The sequence below is a fragment of the Sminthopsis crassicaudata genome, chromosome 1 (assembly GCF_048593235.1).
Source record: "Sminthopsis crassicaudata isolate SCR6 chromosome 1, ASM4859323v1, whole genome shotgun sequence".
Taxonomy (NCBI): domain Eukaryota; kingdom Metazoa; phylum Chordata; class Mammalia; order Dasyuromorphia; family Dasyuridae; genus Sminthopsis; species Sminthopsis crassicaudata.
The window spans coordinates 52,197,249-52,211,478 of record NC_133617.1 but is presented as its reverse complement, the minus strand read 5'-3'; the positions used below and the strand labels follow the sequence as shown (position 1 = coordinate 52,211,478).

The following is a 14,230-nucleotide window of genomic DNA, read 5'->3' as shown; positions in this document are numbered from 1 at the left end:
CTTCATCAGGAAAGAGCAGAGACAAAATCTCACCCTAAATCCTTTGACTCTACTCCCTTCCTTTGGTCCACCCTCATTTTACTTCAATCAAATATGGAATTGCTTACTGGATTGATGGTATTGACAAGTTTGCGGGGCTTGCTAAATTGCATGAGGCTCTCCCGGAGGTTGTTTAGGGGTCCTTCTACCAGTACTTTCTGTTCCTTGTAGTAGTTCAATAGATGGTTCCAGAGTGGTTGCTTGGAAAGAGCTTTAGGGTTGCCCACAATAATTACTCCATACCTAAAAAACATAATTAAAAAAAAAAGTCCATATTTAAGACAGAAAATCAAGACATTAAAAAAAAGCTTTTAAAAACCCACATGCATTAAACATCAATATAAAAATATCCACAAGACTGAATTAGAGTACAGAGTAAAATTCAAACCAAGGAGGAATAATTTTATAAAATTTCAGAGTTGGAAGAAACCCTCTAGTTCAACCCCAAAGCAAAACTATCTTCTTTCTAACACACCCCAATGATCATCCTGACTTTGGTTCTACCATTTCAGACTCTGCCCCAGTCCTGCTACCCCAGGATCCTCAGTCCTTCGGGAATCCCACCATCACCCTAATAGTGCTCAGAATGCCATACAGAGCTCACATTTCCTCACACAGAGTATGTCATCACGTCCTATCAGACTCAGCTGATCACAGCTAGAAGCACCTCAGCAGACCCAGTGCCATTTTCTCTATTTCACAGACAAGATCCAGAGAAAGTGAGCAGTTTGTTCAAGCTGACACAGCATGAGCTTCAGTTCAGATTTCCCATATTTCCAGTATGTCCCAACAATTTCCCAAACAAACTGATTTACCATATACTCCAGTTAAGCCTCTTATTCTGGAGGCTCATCTCTCCAATATAAAGTTATAACTCCAGAGGCCTAGAGGCAATGACAAACAAAGGGCACTGGTGGTAGATACCTAGAAGCATTTTCTTGAGGAAGGGCCTAGTACTGATCCCATGGACCTTTTACCAAAATTTAACCTATGTCAGGGCTCACTGTATCATTTACTACTTTATAGGAGACTCCAGGGAACCACATATCAGCCTCTCAATGAGTCAGAGAAGCTTGGGGCTTTAGCGACAAAAAAAGAGTTCCAGGTTTCTGAAACAAGCTTTTTATTTTAATAACCAAAGCAGTAAATAAGTTTTGTTGCTAGATAAGTCCATTTAAACTAGTTTTGCATAAAGAGCTAGTCAAAAACTAAGAAACAGATAATAGTTGAAGTCTTCTCTGTACCTTGCTCGAGTAAGAGCCACATTAAGACGCCTGGGATCATTTAAAAATCCAATTCCTTGGTGTTCATTGGCTCTCACACAGGAAAGAATGATGAAGTCCTTTTCTCGTCCCTGGAATGCATCGACACTAGCTATTTCCACTTCCTGAAAAGAGAACCACCATATAATGGTCAGCAGGTTGAGCTTTGACTAAAAGCATGACTCTTCCTTTCAATAAGTATCTTGTTACACCTTATTAAAAAGCTACTATAATGTGTTAAATGAAAAGAGCATTGTCTTGTTTATAACACCTGAAAAGAATACACATTATCTATATTTATATACTTCTATTAAATGGTGGCTGAGAGCAAGGAACAGATCTTATTAATTATAGATAACATTTCTATTATCACCGTAGGGTTCATTTCACATCTGTGAGGCAGGAAATGAAGCAATGATTTCTATTTCCAGATTTATTAAGCATGGTGTTAGGCACAGAAAAAGTTAACGAAGACAATGTCTCAGGCCTCAAAGAGGATCAGAGTTGGACCTGATGATTTCTACAGTCCTCAAATGTTATTGGATTTGAACCCAGGTCACATGAATCTTTCAAGCTTGCCTAGTGCTGTTACACTCAGAACTGTACATGCCCTTAGCAAACAAGAGAGTGTGAATGCTCTCCAGTCACTGCACTGAGGTGCATCTATCAGTTCCTGCTTACAACAGTGACTAGGAAACCCTAAAAGCGCCATCTCCCCATAGGCAGAGTTCAAATCCACATCTTCTAAAGTGAGGACAACTGTTCTTGCTGCTATCTCTGCTGACTGTGGATGTAGGTACAAAGCTGGTCTACACCATTTAGGTGTCTTCTGCTATTTCCCTTTGGGCCCAACTTTTCAGACTGTGCCCCATTCCAACCTCATTACTCAGTCTACTTTAATGCTTCCTGGTCCTACCGAGGTCCTGGGGTCTCTTCCAGTCTGGCTCATGCTCCACCTGTCCCTGGAAGCCTGGTCATATCAAACCTCCACCACTACAGAAGCCCATACCCAAGAGTCCCTCAGCAATTTTAGAGGTCTGGAGCTGGGGAACCCCTTATTTTCCAGGGAAATCAGATAACTTTCCCACTGTTAGGTGATAAGCATTAGAGGTAGGATTGGAGCCCAGGTTTAGAGCAGTGAACTCCACACTGAGTTTACAGCAGCAAGGATGGGGGCAAGTTCCAGCCTGTCTGGGGCACTCCTAGTCCCAGTAGCCTCCACTTCCTTTAATGTTGTACCTGATTGATAGACAATGGTCTTACCTTATCTTGGCCTCTCTAAGGAACAGATTCCACTCCCACTCCCAGATTTCTAATCTGCCCTCAACTGAATTTACCTGGCCTATTTTTCAATGTCACTGCAACTGGCAAGATTCTAGAGATGTAGAATACCACCTTTGAAATCTTTCTTAAGTGCCTACTATATATAAACCACTTCAGTTTGGCTGGGCTCTGCATATACAAAGATCAAAGCTGAAAACAAGCCCTCTGTTTTTATAGAACTTTTAAACTACTGACAGATATAACATGCATGTGAAAAAAAAACAAGGACGGACAGGATGGAATCTGGATACTATGAAAAAGGTAAATTTGGGGGGCAGCTAGGTGGCACAGTAGATAGAGCACCAGCCCTGAAGTCAGAAGGACCTGAGTTCAAATATGAGCTCACACACTTAACACTTCCTTGCTGTGTGACTCTGGGCAAGTCACTAAAGCCCAACTGCCTCAGCAAAAAGAAAGAAAAGAAAAGAAAAGGAAAAAAAAAAAAAAAAAAAGAAAAAGCTAAATTTCTTTTCCCCCCCCTGAGGCTGGGGTTTAAGTGACTTGCCCAGGGTCACACAGCTAGGAAGTGTTAAGTGTCTGAGAACAAATTTGAACTCGGGTCCTCCTGAATGCTGGTGCTCTATCCACTGTGCCACCTACCTGCCCCAAAAAAGCTAAATTTCAATGTTATACCTGGTAGAGTTTTGTATGCAGAGAGCCGCTAAATTGCATGTATTGTACCAGATAAGATCGTTGACCCTCATAAGGTGTAATAATACCAATCTGATCTGGTTTGGCACCGGCTTTAAGGAGCTTTGTAGTTATCTTTTCTACATTTGCTGCTTCCGTTCTGAAAAAACAAACAAAACAAATTTATTAGATTTTGGTCATTTTTACTTGGTAGGCACTATATATGACATTTTTGTGAGTGTTTACATTATAATCTCCACTAAAGTCTCCCCCTCTGTCCCCCTATTAAGAAGCATGAATGGAATCCTGAATCCTTTAGAATAATCTCCCTAGGACAAAATTCTGATAGGTTCTGCCCAAACTAGAAAGAGTAAGCATAGGCCCAGTTATCTGAGCATCAATCTATTTAACTTTAGCAAGATTAATGCAAAAGGGAATTGGTCTCATTTGTTGCCAACAATGAAAAACATCCTCCCTAAAGGCCCAGTTTTGCTACCAGGAGAAGATTTCCCCACCCTCCTCCTGAATCAGTCATAGATAACTAAGGAATAAAAAAAGTTATAAATGATATTGGCTAAGAGAGCATTTATGCATTAAAACACAGATCTATACAGTATTACAACTCACACAAAAGATCACTAAGCATTTATAAAAGAACAAAAAATGGGGCATAAGTAGGTATCTTGTGGGAGTTTCATTTGTTATTAATGAGATTTGAGAAACATTCAAAGATTTATAGATGCCTTAAAGGAAAAAACTTCTAGGCCAACTTACCTGTTCAAATAAGAAGTGCCTGAACTGGCAATTTCTTCTTGGCCTTGGGTCACATAAAAGAACATTGGTTTATCTGGCTGGGGCCACTGGAAATCAAATCCCTTTTTCACACGATCAGCTATAATTGGAAAAGAAAGAAGCCACCTGTCATACGCTACATTCCAAGTCTAAAAGTCTATCATTAATAAGGTCCTGCAGGGCTAAACAGGATTGGTTTGCTACTAAAAAATACTAGCCCTACACAGACACATATTGATTCCCTACAGTGCTAACAGACTCTTCCAAACACCTGAAGTCATTTAAGAAATTTATAAAGAAAACCTATACTGCACAGGGACTGTATATAAAGATATAAAACTTTCTAACTGCTACAAGATCAAGGAGTGAATTCCTATGGGTAGGAAGAAAAGTATAGATCTGAAATTTTAACTGTCTGTAGTGGATATCATTCATTGGCCCCCCTGTGGTATGGAAAGGTCCTTTACCTGCAGTGACGCCATTCTGAAGGGAACCCTCATAGAAGATATTAGATGGGAAAGCACTAAGGGCAGGATGCATCCGATACTGGACTTGTAGTCGGATTGGACGGATCCCCAACACCACTAGCCGCTCAAATAGGGACTGAGACAATCCTGCTTTTGCAGCTTTCTTGCACATGACTACAGGCCCCAGCTGGCAATGATCTCCTACTAGGATCAGCTGTACCGTGAAGAGAGAAAATGGATAACTTTTATTCACCTCAAAGAACATGCACAAGAAGGAGGCACACAATACAATAGTGCTCTCAAATTCAGCACACTATTTCCTAATTTCTTGACAGTAAAATAAAAATCTTTTTGTTTCACACAGAATTCTACTTTACCTGTTTGGCTCCAAGAACAACTGGTACCATACACTCTGGTTCAGTAGCCTGAGTGCTTTCATCAATTAAAATGGATCGGAACTGCATCTTGGCAAGCCTTGGATCACCTGCTCCTACACATGTGCAGCAGATCACATCTGCATTCTAGGTAAGAATAAAATTATAACCAAGTCAAACTTCCCATATTTGATTGAAAGCAGATCCCACAGACAACAGATATACACATAATTTAACACAGGTTCTACAAAAGTATTACTTTAGGGGCAAAAAAAAGTGTTTTCTGCTCTATCTTTCATTTGATGTGCTTTCTAACCCAAATTTCTCACTAGCTTGTTTAAGCAATATTATTCTCTTAGGTAGAAATCAGTTCTCAATGTCACTGAACAAAAATATATCAAATTCATTTGAAAATGAAAAGCAAAACTATATTCTCAGATATTTTTAAATTTCTATTTTTAAAAGCCTTTTATTTTCAAAACATGCATAATTTTCAACATTCATCTTTGTAAAACCTTGTGTTCCAAATTCTTTTCCCTCCCTCCCTTCCACCCCCTCCAAGAGACAGCAAGTGATCCAATATATGTTAAACATGCAATTCTTCTATATGTATGTCCACAATTATCAAGCTGTAAAAGAAAAATCAAATCAAAAAGGAAAAAAAAATGAGAAAGGAAACAAAATGCAAACAACAAAGAGTGAAAATACTATGTTGAGATCCACACTCAAGTCTCCACAGTCCTCTCTCTGGGTACAGATGGCTTTCTTAATCAGATTTTATTTTTAAAAGATCTAGGTGTTGGACAGCTAGGTGGCACAGTGGGTAAAGCACCGGCCCTGAAGTCAGGAAGACTCAAGTTCAAATCTGGTCTCAGACACTTAACATGTCCTAGCTGTGTGATCTTTGGCAAGTCACTTAACCCCAATTACCTCAGGAGGGAAAAAAAAAGACCCAAGTATCTAAAGTCTCTTATGAAATTCATTTAACTTCCACAACTTTTAAGAAACTTGTATACCTCATATTCAGTAAGATACTTTCCCCTTAAATGGAAAAAAAAAAAAATGTAATTACATAATGCCTCGGTCAAGTAGTTTCTAGTAGTTTTGAAAATAATTCTTCAAGTGAACAATGCAAACTTAATACCAGGCAAAAGGCTTCACCTGTACAATGAGCAGACATAAATTGATTCTATGATATCAAGGTTAGAAGAGACCTTAGATGAAAAACAGTTCATAAAGCAATACCTGGAGAGACTTTTTCTATGATACACTTTGGTAACCATGTAGCTTTTACCTGAAGAGTTCTAGAGAGGGGAAACTCAAAAGAGTTCTGAATAATTGTTACAAAGCTAAATTCTGCTCCTCATACTTTGTACATTTTTGTATAATTATTAGCTCATCTCTCCAGCCATGGACTGGAAAACCAAATCCTATCAAGAATCAAATTTTTAGTGACCCGGTCACTTCCTAAATCTGTCCCTCTCCTGAAGCCTGTGTTGTGATTGGGCAATAGTGAGGCTGATAAGGTCCTCTCAGTTGGTCTCACCACATCAGAACCAGAACTTCTAGTGCAGAAACTATTTTCTTTTTAGTCTCTATACCCCAGTCCAAAGCACCAGTGCTTGGTACAGCCTGGGCGTTGAATAGTGGCTAACATGATGAGTTGATAAAGCACTTACCATGAGCAGTTCTCGCTCAGCTGTGCGTTTTAATGCTCGGTAACGCTTTTCATCAGCAGATGAAAGTTCACCTGTTTCATCTTTCAGTTGCTGTAGCTTCTGGAGTTCAGGCATACTGTAATACAAAATGATAAGGACTTGTAAGTAACTGTTCCTCCACATCATTAGTCAATAGAAAATTCTGGCTCACTCTAATCAGATGAAGTATACTAAAGAGTGACCCAACTTCTACATAGCCTATGCACAACTTCTTACCTATCCATATTCCTGATCTGGTTGTGCAGTGCCAAAAAAGATACAGGAGAATCAATTGCTTCCCGGCTTTTAGCACAAAGACGAACAACTTTCAGTCCAGTCTGATGAATCTTCTCAGTCAACTGATCCACAGCTATATTGCTTGGAGCACAAACTAGCACAGGCCTGAAAAATAGAAAAGTCTCATCATTCAAATCCGTGATAAAACCAACACAATTAGATATCTTGTGATTTTATTTTATTAGAATGTGGAATACAGTATTAATGCAGAATTCACAATTTCCTATGGTTTAGTTAAATGACACACCCAGTTTATTAGTTTGTGTCAGAGGTAAGATTTGTAAGCACACCTTCTGACTTGGAGCCCAGCACACCATTTCTTATTCCTTTACACCTCTACAACACACTCTCACCTAGGAGAGGTGGAAAGGGGAACAAGATGGACACAGGACCCAAGCAAGTAGTGCTAGTCAGAAATGTTAATATGAATAGAGCAGTATATACAAGGGATAATATTGCCACTCTGTACCAACAATGTGAGATCAAATAAGCCAAATGTCTAAGGTAGCCAGTGGCACAGCGGACAGAACACTGACTAGGAGGTTAATCAGTTGTATGGCCCTGGGCCGGTCAGACTTTCCCTCTCAAGGCTGTTATGAAGTCTATGAAATGCTTTGCAAATCTAAAAGCACTATATAATGAAATTGCGTACTCTAAAAGGACTATTTCATTCTTTGTATTATCATCTCCAAAGTTCAGCACATGGTGGCTTATAGATGCTTTATTTATGTCTGTTGATTACTTTGACATTCAACTTTATTCTCTCATTATTCCCGTTTGTATAGAACATTGTACACAAACATACCCATTGCCTTGCCTAGCCAAATGGTAGACAATTGTAGCTGATGTGACAGTCTTTCCTGTACCGGGTGGTCCCTGGATGAGGCTCAAAGGTCGTTGCAAAACAGTCTTTACTGCATATACCTAAGGGGGAAAAAGAGGCTGTTCAATAAACCAAGCAAAGGATTCTGTTAGGTTTTTAAGTTCCTGCTGAAATGCCAAGATATCAATAATTTATTGGGTTTGTTGAAAATGAAGACCTGAGAATGATTGAGGTCAGGGAGTCCTTGTGCTGTAAAACGTTTTGGCAGCTGGCATTTAATAATCACATCCTCTACTTCATGACCCAACAGTTTGTGGTAAATATAGCCAGAGACCGAGGTTTCATCCACAGCAAATGTTTTTAATGCACTCTGCATCCTGAAAAGAAAGATACCTGAGTTTAAAGACATTATAATATCAGAACCATTTTTACTAGCTTCCAAAATCACGAAGTAGGATTCTGAGACCATTAATCACATGGTAAAGGCATTTAGAGATAGTGAATTTGTCTAGACTTTCAATTTCAGATTTTATAAAGGATATAGAAAAAGGGTGACCAGGAAACCCAAGATAACTGTCATTAGAGTGAAAGGGGGGGAGGGGAGAACACCGCAGAAATTATGAAATTATAGCAAGGCAGAATTTGTTTCAGTTAGGAAGAATTTCCTACCAATAAAAAAGCAGTACAAAAATGGAATGAGTTCCACTGAAATGCAGTAAGCTCCAAGTCAGTAGTTTATACATCAGGGATGTTGTTTATAAATGGAATTCATTCTTTAGGTGCAGATTAGACTGAATGGCCTTTGAGAGCCCTTCAAACTTCTAAGAATATATGGATTTAAGCTTAAGACCAAGGAATTCCAACAGACCAACTCCAATACTATATACAATACATACCTGTCAAATGAAGTAGACTTCCATACAAAATCCACTTGGAAGTTATGAGTAACTTCTACAGGGGCTCCAACACTACTCCTCAATTCAATTGCAATTTCATCTCCATAATCTGGACATCTGAGTTAAGTTGACTTGAAAATTATTGGGCTCTACCCAGAAGTACAAATTCTCAAAAACACTTGAACACTTTAAATAATTCAGAAGATTACAATACAATATCTATAACAAAAAATTTTCTGTTTGAGAGTTTCCAAAGTGCTCTACATACATGATTTCTTTTGATCCTAAGAAGCCTTTGAAAGTAGGTAATACACCTTCATTTTAAAGGTGGGAAAACTGAAGCTCAGAGAAGTGGTCACACACTCAAAAGCCCATGATGAGACCTGAAACTAGATCTTCTTGGACAATGGTTCCAGTGCTAAACTTTCTCTCCTAATCTTGTCTCCTACCAGCCCTCTCTACTGGTTCAGAAACATCCAAGATACATTAATCACTACTCCCCCAAAACATTTCAGGCCTTGAGAGTATGTTTTAATAGACAATTTATTTAAAGACTGTCCCCTGCCCAATAAAGTACCTGCGTTCTCAAGGCCTTGATCTCCCTGACTGCTACTCCTACCTTCCACTAAATCATTTCTTGCTAACCGTTAAAAGGATCTCATTTTCTTCTGTAACTAAATGCTTCTCTACCAAAGTAGCCACATATCAAAACAACTTTTTCTCTTGCCCACTAGAACTTGGCTCTGTCTCATCTTTTTCATCTCTGATCTCCCCTCCCCTTCACTTCTTTAAGGGACACAAATTAGCCCTACATACTGTGGTCTCCTTCACTTTGTAGATCTAGGACCTATAAATTAAATCTCTTCTCCTTTTGCTGATCAAGCCTACATTCCTCAACGTACTCACAGTTTTGACTATCTAAATAACGTTCATACTTCAACAACAATACTGTATGAGGATGTATTCTGATGGAAGTGGATATCTTCAACATAGAGAAGAGCTAATCCAGTTCCAATTGATCAATGATGGACAGAATCAGCTACACCCAGAGAAGAAACACTGGGAAATGAGTGTAAACTGTTTGCATTTTTTGTTTTTCTTCTCAGGTTATTTTTACCTTCTGAATCCAATTCTTCCTTTGCAACAACAACAACAAAATTTGGTTCTGCACATATATATTGTATCTAGGATATACTATAACATACTTAATATGTATGGGAATTCCTGCCATCTAGGGGAGGGGGTGGAGGGAAAGAGGGGAAAATTCGGAACAGAAGGGAGTACAAGGGATAAGTTGTAAAAAATTACCTATGCATATGTACTGTCAAAAAATGTTATAATTATAAAATTATTTAAAAAAAAAAAAGTTCACTTCACTTTTGTATCAAGTTGCTCTTGGAAGAGGAAATGAAGAAAAGAGGGCTGTTATATTCACTGAGCCATCTCTGAGAGGACAACCTTTCACTAGGGCTTGTCCATCCATACCTACCTACCACAAAGAACAGTTGTATCCTATACATCTTGGGGCAGCAACCAAACAACAACTATTAGTTTCATCTACTCAGGCAAACAATACAGAAATGTGCTACTGATGTCCACAGATGAAAAGCACCACTGGTCAGTAGTCTGTGTAGTTCACAGGGTTTGGATGTCAAGGGTTTCCCTCTCTTGATGCTAAGGGGAATCAAACCATCCCTCTTGTACCAATGAAATTCACATGAGACGCAAATTAGGACAAATAATGTCTCTGACTGCAGAAAAGAAGCTATTTAGGGTTAATGCTTCCATGAGGATTAAACCAGTATCTCTAGATATATTAACATTCCATTCTGATCAAATATAATATCCTGCAGTAAGCTACAGATCTCTGGGTAACAATAAGAGGATAGGAAAGCCCAGGGTCTCTAGGTCTTGTGCTCTGTTACACCTACATGAATGAATCGTTTTCCATGGCCTTGTCATGAGTTATCTTCTAGATGGTTTAAAAAGGATACTATCTGGAACTTTAATGACATGGCCAATTCCCTTCCACAGTGGGGCAAGGTCACCTTTATAGCGAAGGCAGATTTCATCTCCCTGCATAAGACGCATATCTTCAAGGGAAAATGAAGAGAAGGGAAAAAATTAAAAGCAATTAATGTCTCAACATGGCAGATTGTTATCCCAGGTAATTTTTAGGTTATAGATGTTGAACTAGGCTTTTCTCTGCATACATATTTTATAGCTACTTAGTCACAAAAAATTTTAAAAACTCAAAATCACCTCTCAACCAAATTATGACTAAATCCTCATTACCAGAGTCAGTCTTGGGCAACGTGAAGTAAGCGATTCTCTTCTTGTTGAGGCCCAGGTCCCATCTGACTGTGATGTTATCTTGGGTCTAGTTATAAAAAAAGACAAGATTCCTTGTTCATCCTCAAACCTCGTGAATCATTATTACAAATCTAGAAAGTATTAGTTCTCTATCCCATTCCATCATACAACTGCTGTAATTCACCAAATTAATTATTTCTTAAGTATATCTAGTCAGGTACTGTGACAAGCTCTTTACAATGGTTATCACACTGGATCCTTACAACAACCTTGCGAGTCAGGTACTGTTATCATCTCCATTTTACAGATGAAGGCATGGAGGCACACTAAGGTGTGACTTGTTCAGGGTCAGTACCAGAGGCCAGGTTTGCCCAGCACTCTATGAAGGGTGCCACTTACCTGCCTCTAGGTTAACTTGCAATAATTTTAGACAAATTCCAAATGTCAAATGTCATGGAACTGGCATCAGATAGGATGCCAAAAATCAAAAAAAGAAAACAGTCAGTAGATCTAAACATGAAAGGCTGCTGACTGTTAGCTTATGAAAATTCCACAGACAACTGGAGGAAAAAAAATTTGCTATAAGATTAAGGAGAGTACAGAGCAGAGCCAATTCAAATTTTGAGAGGAATGAAGTTTCCCAATTAATTCCTAGAAATACTACCTTACCTTACACATTAAAAAGACTTTACTGTTAAGTGATTTAATCCTCAATAATCCTATGAGATAGGCAATACAAGTACTATTACCTCCATTTTGCCCGTGAAAAAACTGAGGCTCAGAATTTAAGTAATTTGCCCAAGGTCACATAGACAATAAATAGAAGAGCAAAAGACTAGAATCTTGGGCATTTGGAATTCAAGTGTAGGGTTCTTTTAGCTGCTTTATAAAAGCCAATGACAACGTGTGCTCTTATCCAATAAGCAAAACCTTTAAATAACTTGATGACCAATGATGGGACACTTCTGATCAAACCATCCTTAGGCTTCTTTGCAATAATATTATTTCCCCCAAGAGAGAAATTCTTTTTCAAATACTGATTCAGTAAAAAACTAAAGAATTTGGTCTCCTAAAATGTTCTCTCAATCTTCACATACTTTTCTCACCTCTCAGGTTACTTCTGACTCAACCTTATCTAGAGTAGTATGATCCTAAAAAGTTCTTATTTCTACTAAAGAGTAAGTTAGTTGAAATGTGCCAAGTTAAAGACCATAAGCTCTAAGTTACTATTTGTTTAAGCATATAACCAAATCCCATTAAGCCTATTCCAAAACCAGCCAATATTTCACACAAATTACCTGGGATTCTTTAAGTTTCTTATCATAATCTGCTTCCAGTTTGACAAGTGGGCCGAAGATATTTTGATACTGGTAAGCATCCTCATAGCGAAGCAAGACATGCTGGGGCTCTTCATCAACACCTGGCTTTTCCAGATCTTCAAGAGTTGCTGAAGGATTTTCCTGTAAGAATAATCAATCATCATCATATTCCCCTAGCTGCTCGGGTTTGCAATGTGGCTTCCTCCAGACAGCCCCATAAAGTTAACTTTTCTACATCATGCAAGATTTAACAATAGATGCCCAGAGCTCCAGCACCTACTTGACTAGAATCACACAGCTAGCTAATTGGGGTTGCAATAAGGATTCAAAACCCATGACTCTCCACCAACTTTTGTTCTCTTTCTATCAGGTCATATGGCATCTGGGTTGTCCTCAGAATCAAACATAGGCATTTAGTGACTTATGTGAATTAACAACACACTGGCAGTGAAAGAAATGCTCTCCTATACACACCTCAGTACCATATCTACAGATGGCCCCCCCAGAACAGAAAACTGGCAGAACATTTTTAAAATTTAAAAATAAGAACTCTACACAAACATCATAACAAAGATGATCAGATAATGGGATTTTTTTAATAGAGAATTTAATCTAACCTTTTCTATGTGAATCCTACTCTTAAATTGTCCTAATAACAGCAAGCCATAAAACTTTTATTATTTTGTTTTATTCAAAGAATATGAGAGTCGCTAAGCCATTGTGATAGTATTCACTGGTTGCAGAGCCATGCTGCTCTGGATTTGAATGTTACCATTGAAACATGAACTTAGGTAATTTTCTGTCCCAGGGCCTTGGTTTCTTCACTTAAAATAAGAAAACAGACTTGTAAATCCTAGGAGCCTCCTAGGAGCCTGAGTAGGAAGCTTAATACTGAATTATGTATCTTTATTGTTACTAGCTGGCAAATTACTCAAGAACAACATATCCTCTCTAACCTTTAGACAGCACTAGGACTCACAGGCCTAAAGGGGAAAGAAGTCTCAGACTATGGACTGACAGAGGTGAATGACCACCCAGAGATCTAATCCAAAATGCACACGTATCTTAATGATTTCCTTCAACCTCCATTTTTACTTGAGTCACTTTCTCTGAAGTTAATGAAAGACCAGTATTGTGAATTGCAAAGTTATTCCAGATTATAAGGATAAATAATGCTATATATCCAGCACCTTCCATCTTGCAGAACCCATTTTCTCCCATGGTCATTTTCTTCTCTTTATGAATCTCAATAAACTAGACCTTCTCCTATAGCTGACAGAAAAGTCATGTGTAGAAATCTATAAAATGGGACAAAGTTATCTTGTCATATTTTCATTTGGATGCAAATGAATTAAGCCATGACAAGCTATCTAATTAGTACTCCAAGAAGCTGAATCTTCTCATCTATCAATCAAGAAGTCACAATCTAACATAGCCTTGACGTGAGCCATTGCTAAGTCATACTTTCAGCTCTCAAATTCAGGAGATCTTTGGCTCTAGGACTAACCTGAACAGTTGTGAATTACATAGCATGTATATCTGCAACTAGGAATTACAAAGATTTTTTCCATGGAGAGACCGAGTAGCTTTCATGAAGTGTGAACTCTTACAACATGAATTAAGTGGCATTCTACTTGTTAAATAAGAAAACCCCAAGTAAAATCTGGTTGCAGAGGAAAATCATATGCACAATCTTTTAATTTATACCTTATAGACAAAAAGCTTTGAGTTTATTTTCTCAGCATTCATATCTTAGTGTAATTAATTTATTATTTTGGACAACATGCCATTTTCACTCTCATTTAAATAAACATCCTGAAAATCTGACATCTTGATTTGTAATCATACTTATAAATTTAAGATTTCATATCCTGATATACTAATTAAAAACTGTAACCAAGGGAGTCTCAGAAGGTTTTTTATTAAAAATATATTTTAAGCTAATATAGGTCCATAAACTAACAGTTCCAATGTTCAAGAAGTTTACAATTGAAAGGT

At 38.1% G+C, this 14,230-nt stretch overlaps 1 protein-coding gene across 1 annotated transcript in view; it reads right to left on the bottom strand.

The window, feature by feature from the left end:
- The window catches only part of UPF1 (UPF1 RNA helicase and ATPase), a 57,711-nt gene that overhangs the window by 9,621 nt on the left and 33,860 nt on the right, over window positions 1–14,230 (bottom strand). Inside the window, exons 6-19 of the mRNA XM_074302996.1 lie at window positions 12,212–12,373; window positions 10,896–10,980; window positions 10,595–10,693; window positions 8,601–8,709; window positions 7,922–8,081; window positions 7,687–7,805; window positions 6,822–6,986; window positions 6,567–6,681; window positions 4,891–5,034; window positions 4,514–4,727; window positions 4,029–4,146; window positions 3,258–3,414; window positions 1,284–1,426; window positions 108–282 (exon numbers count right to left, since the gene is read on the bottom strand). Coding sequence (XP_074159097.1) covers window positions 108–282; window positions 1,284–1,426; window positions 3,258–3,414; window positions 4,029–4,146; window positions 4,514–4,727; window positions 4,891–5,034; window positions 6,567–6,681; window positions 6,822–6,986; window positions 7,687–7,805; window positions 7,922–8,081; window positions 8,601–8,709; window positions 10,595–10,693; window positions 10,896–10,980; window positions 12,212–12,373 — 1,965 coding nt within the window. The remainder of the gene's footprint in view (window positions 1–107; window positions 283–1,283; window positions 1,427–3,257; window positions 3,415–4,028; window positions 4,147–4,513; window positions 4,728–4,890; window positions 5,035–6,566; window positions 6,682–6,821; window positions 6,987–7,686; window positions 7,806–7,921; window positions 8,082–8,600; window positions 8,710–10,594; window positions 10,694–10,895; window positions 10,981–12,211; window positions 12,374–14,230) is intronic.